This window comes from Polypterus senegalus, chromosome 2, assembly GCF_016835505.1.
Source record: "Polypterus senegalus isolate Bchr_013 chromosome 2, ASM1683550v1, whole genome shotgun sequence".
NCBI lineage: Eukaryota > Metazoa > Chordata > Cladistia > Polypteriformes > Polypteridae > Polypterus > Polypterus senegalus.
Genome location: NC_053155.1, coordinates 216181511 through 216187231, shown reverse-complemented (window position 1 = coordinate 216187231; position 5721 = coordinate 216181511). Strand labels below are relative to the sequence as shown.

Below are 5721 nucleotides of genomic sequence, written 5' to 3'. Positions count from 1 at the left end.
CCCCCTCTAATATACTCATTTCTAATCCTAACCATTTTCCATTACATTAGCTCCATAGTTATTTGAAACAGACACCCAATAAATCCAGAGTACTTGTATCATAATCTTATTCTGATTAACAGAAATGGTGAGAAACATCAACAGAACTGTAGATTACACATTAAAAAGCTTCAGCATCAACTGGGTCCCCCCCACCCAACTCTCAGTAGAGTAACTCATGTAGTTGATACCATTAGTCTGTGCAAAGGTGCTTTAAACATAAATATAATTTATAATGCACATTCTTTGGAATCTCATACTTTAAAACCTCCTCATTTTTGCAGTTTCATTAGGCATTTCCCTCTAAAATGAATACAATTATACAGTATCAAAATTTTTATATTCAAATAAGGCTGCCAGTCAGAATGCAGTCTCACCCACTGACACTATAGTCCTATTTAGAGCTTCAGTTATGCTGTAAAAATGAATAAAACTGAGAGGAACTTCTTTCCTATTCTAAACATCATGTAGGAAACTCTACTGGATTTATTTATTGCTCATAGAGCCCCCATAACAAATGCCATGCCCCAAAAGAAAACTTCTTGAAAATGCACTACACAAGTGTAAAAAAATCATTGGGGAAACTTTCATGCTAATTTGTGGTTATTTATTCTGACTACTCATGTGATAATTATTAACTTGTCAAGTAATCACTATGGATTTTTCAAATTGGGTGAATTTAGCTTACTTGCATGTGTGCTTCATCTGCAGACAACTGCAGTCTTAGTGGTTTTTGGATTAAGCTTTGGATATAAAGCAAATTGTACCTCGGGCAATAAATGCTACAAATATATATATTTGGGTTAATGTTGGTGGCTGAGGTCACTGTAGTAATCTCCACCAGGAAATGGGAGATTGAATCCATCTTGAAATATGGATAGTCCTAGGTCAGGGGTGGCAAACTCCAGTCGTGGAGTGCTGCAGTGGCTGCAGGTTTTCATTCTAACCCTTTTCTTAATCAGTGACCAGGTTTTACTAATTAACTTTCATTTGAATAGCCCTGTTTTTAAGGATTCAGTTCTCTGAATTAATTATTTTCTTCATTAAATGACAGCCAAAGAGAAATCAAATGTGAAACAAGTCAACAGCTGACCAGCTAAACTGGGGCTTCAAACTCCAACTAATTTCATTCCAACCAGTTTCTTAATGAGAAGCCAATTTTTGCTGTTAAACATGTTATTTAATTCTATGGCTTGTTGCTGTGCTCATTCTGACACAGCAGACATTTCCATAACTGTTGATTTTCTGTTTTTTTCTAAGAACATTGTCAAAATGTTTTGGGGACCTGAGACCTTCACCTTTATTTTCAGATATTGTGTGATGGGCACAGGTGAGCTGGTTATGTGGCACCTTGTGTTGTCTCATTGTTTGGCAGCCGATTAAAGAAAAAGAAACTACTAAGGGACCTGAATCAAGTTAATTAAAATTAAGGCAAAATAAGTTAATTAGCAGCAAAAACTAAAGATAGTTAGAATGAAAACCTGCAGCAACTATGGCACTCCAGGACTGGAGTTTGCCACTCCTGTCCTAGGTGATGCAAAAAGAATAGTACTCTAGTATGAGCAAATGGTGGTGGTCCCTGTATCCAAAGTAACTATGTTCCTATCACCTATGCCAGGGAGATGTATTGATGCCAACCAAACTCAAATTCACTACGACCAGCACAGATTCTGTTTTGGTCTTTGGATGTTGCATAAGCATTAGGGGGCAAGGGGGTTATTGGAAACGAATTTATTCTGTCAAGCTAGAACTAGGTGCAATGGCTTAACACAGACTAAATTTGTGAGTGGGACAGATTCATCATTGTGGCAATATGCTTGTACAATGACAGCATTTATTCTAATCCAGTTTCAAAGTGAGCATCGGAAAATTAGATCTTTTCATGGTCACGGCCCTTAGGAACTAGACTTACAGAATGACATTTGAGAATCTCCAAATTCATGTTGATGCCAAAATCCTTCACTCTTACTGTACACAATACCACAGAGGATATACTGTAGTTTAATCCAAAAAGAATGCTGCCTGCCAGGGAGAGAATAACTATATTGGTAGGTTGTGAGGATACCCAGTAATAGAAAAAATTTGCCATAAAAACCCCACACACCACAGGCCAAATGTGGGTGTGTGGTTAAACAAGGAAACACTTTCTCAAGACCACTAGACACAAACCCACCAAATCCTGGATTAACATAAACCCCCCCCACACGTGAACTTTGTAATGCAGTGGCATCCCACCAATGACGTAGGTGTCCTTGACCACAAGTCTGCCTGCATAGCACCCCAGATTTGTACAACTATGTGGAAAGCTGCAGGTCTTAACCTTCGTGATACACAAAAATAACCTTTTGAAGATTTTCTTCTTTTGGCTGCTCCTGTTAGGGGTTGCCACAGCGGATCTTTAAATGTCTTTCTATCCTCAACATCTTATTCGGTTACACTCATTACGTGATTTCACATTGGATTGCTCTGTCCTTTCCAACTCACCTTTTCAGTGCAGCACACAAAGACACTACTGCCTTTAGTCAAGAGGCACACTTGTAGTTGGGGTTTGTCATTCGTGGAAATAAAAAACCCACACAAAAAGTTATTGAAACCAAGTTTATTAAAAGATTAAAAATTCCAGGTAAAACAAAGATAATTGTGCAGAACAGTTAAATGAAATTTAGGCAGGCTTAGGGGCCTGACCAGCAGCACTAAAACTGAGGTCATATGTAACAAGATATCCATCATTGTAAGCATAGAGTTTATGATCTTTGGGATTATAGTTGACACCATAAATGTATTCCATCATCTTGCTGTATACAACACTAACCCTACCCTCCTGCTCAGTCTTTGTGTCATACATGTAGAAGACCTCTTCCTGCCTAGTGTTTACAGTTCTGGTAGCATACAAAACCCCACACACAAGAAAGGCACCGCTAACAGAAGGCTTGTACTGTTTGGTCACCCAGGTCTTTTCAATGTTCAGAGTGGTCTCATTCAGTTTACCAATTACAATGTTTCCAGTGCTTTCTTCAGTGGCATAAATAACCCACAGCCCACTTTCATCTACAACAACATCAATATCCTGCCATGGTGTAGAGTAAGAAAACCTATTATCATAGGCAGCATTAGGAATAGTTTTCCTCACTACTAGACTATTAGTCTCAATATCAAGCTTGCAGACATCCCTTGAAGAATGGCAGTTGTAATACAAATAGTTCTTATATACAACCATGCCACTGCCTTGGCCATAGGTAATTCTTTTTTCTGCTGGATTTTTATACAGCAGGAAGTCATCATAGGAGGAATAGTACCTGTAATACTCCATGTATCGGTTATCTGTATTCAGGGGCGCTTGCCAGTAAAGTTCTTTCTTGGAGGGTACAGGTTCAGGATCTTTTCCCCAGGCACCAGCTTTGAAGCCAAATCCTCTCCAATTCAATTGCACAACAAATGGCTGGCTGAGATTTGAAATTGGACCATGGTTGCAAGAGCCTATTTAAAACAAAAAGGTCCATTAGAAAAATTTTAAAACCATGTAGATGAGCAGTTCCTGTGGTACAAGTGTACTTGTGCCTTGGAGACAAGTGCTTTGATACTAAAGACAGCCATGGCTGGCCCAAAATAAAAACAGAAAATTTTACAGGATAGTTTTTAAATTTAAAAAAACAAAAAAAAAAAACCGACACACAAAAGTTTAATCTCTTGCCATAATAAACTGATCATCCATCACAGGTTTAATACTATCTTAATTCATATATAGGAGCAAAGCCCAGCTGATCAACACTAGCCAGAATATATATATATATATATATATATATATATATATATATACACACACACACACACACAGTAGCCGTCTACTGAAAATTAAGTCTTGCCATTTATCTAAAATAGAGATACTAACCATAAAGTATTGGGGGATTTGGAGCCGGGATGGTAGTTGTGTTTTTCAGTTCTTCACACTCCTGCAACCTCTTCTTTAAGGACAGAATTTCACGACGTACAGAAAGAACATTATTTTTGTCCAAGGCTTCCAAGCTGGACACGGTCCTGCTCATGTTCCGGATCTATACAATAAAAATTAGATAAGCCCAGCACACATCTACAAGATTCTAACTTGACTGCAACTTTCAAGTGGAATTACCTCTAGATAAAGCTGGTCAACAAGGAAATTGCTGTCGGAGAAGCTAGCTTTGAGCTGAGAAACCAGAGACTCCATCTCTTTAATTTCAATCCTAAGCAACTCGAAGTCCAACTCTGTGTACGTAATCTCCCCCTTTTCTAAGCGGTCCACACGAAGTGTGAGGTTCTGCATGCGCTTTTCATATACGGATATTTTATTTGTGTATACGCCAATCTGGAATACAAAAATAGTACGATATTTAAACAAGCGCTCTTACTGTGATAGTGTTAAGTCGGCTTAAAAGAGGCCACACAGGAAAGAGAAAAACGCTATATAAATAAATTAGGAGCCAGTCGTCTGCATCAGGGAACAGTTACCTAGATCAGCACTAACTGATCTCATCTGCAAAAAAAGTCCGTTACCTTTGCAATCTCCCGCTCGACAGATGCCAGTAAAGACACTGCTTGGATCTCCAGCTGTTCCACTCTTGTTACTGGGAAGGTGGGGTCCGGAAGGTAAACGAGGCACTGGCAAGCACCATTCTCATCTCTGGTCCCGTTTCCACTTCCCGCAAACTTGAAACAGAAATCAAAAAGGAACATACATGCTTAAATAATTTCTATTGCGCACCAAGAGGCAATTACAATAAATTAGCATTTTTTTTAACTAACTAAAGGCAAACACTCAAAAATGTTATAAATACTCGATACAACTTCGCTTTACTCAAATCTCGTTTAAATGTACGATACTCACAAATCCTTCTCCATAGGCGGCCAGCCCGCTTCCAAACAGAAGAAGAACAGCAAGGAGATCCATCTTAAGCACAAGTGCTAACAGCCTCCACAGTCAGAGGTTTTTATTCCCGACACCCGGACGGCCTCCGTGAAAATTGCGTGCTGCCCAGGCGCCAATCCAGTCAGTGATTGAATTAATCAAAAACCGGTCACACCAGTAGACAGCTATTGTCCTGACTTGCTGGTTAATGTTTCTCAAGTCAAGGCTCGCAAAGCGAAAATTCCACGAAGACACTAATTTAATTTATCTAGTGAAGTTACCCATTTTTGTTTTTAAAATCTAATTGATAGGATTTTGATGTGGGTTTTTATAGATCGATACGAGCAGGCGCGCTGCATTACTGCGCATCTTCAAACGGCGAGTTTCTCAATGGTGGTTAATGGATAAAGTCTGGAAGCTTTTTTTTTAATCTGAACCCAAATTGTAATCCTCTCATGAGCTCTTTAAAGAAAAACAGTCTGTGATTAACTCATTAAAGATATCTCTTTCTGTCTTACACGTCGACTGCTTGGTATTTCTCTTAATTTAAAAGTCAAAGCTAATACATTATTAAAAAAATGCAAAAATACATTCTGCTTTGTTGCTTGTTAGGTGAGGCAAGTCGTCATCACAGCCTAACAGACATAGGTGCAATGCATGCCTCCCTTCATTGCTTGTACCTGAGGCTCATGTGTCTGAGTTGTTCCTAGTCTAAAATATGCACATGATCTATTGACTCTAATTTGGACTGTCTATATATGAGATACATATATATGTGCTCTAATTCTGAACTGACTTTC

At 38.7% G+C, this 5721-nt stretch overlaps 1 protein-coding gene across 1 annotated transcript; it reads right to left on the bottom strand.

Moving 5' to 3' along the window:
• Window positions 1-2623: 2623 nt before the first annotated feature.
• Window positions 2624-5010, bottom strand: LOC120523735 (olfactomedin-4-like). Its single transcript, XM_039745308.1, has 5 exons — window positions 4901-5010; window positions 4570-4722; window positions 4169-4381; window positions 3929-4091; window positions 2624-3516 (listed from the first exon to the last, which is right to left on the bottom strand). Exons 1-5 carry the CDS (start codon window positions 4961-4963, stop codon window positions 2702-2704), a joined length of 1407 nt encoding a protein of 468 aa, XP_039601242.1. The 5' UTR covers window positions 4964-5010; the 3' UTR covers window positions 2624-2701.
• Between the last annotated feature and the right edge of the window lie 711 nt (window positions 5011-5721).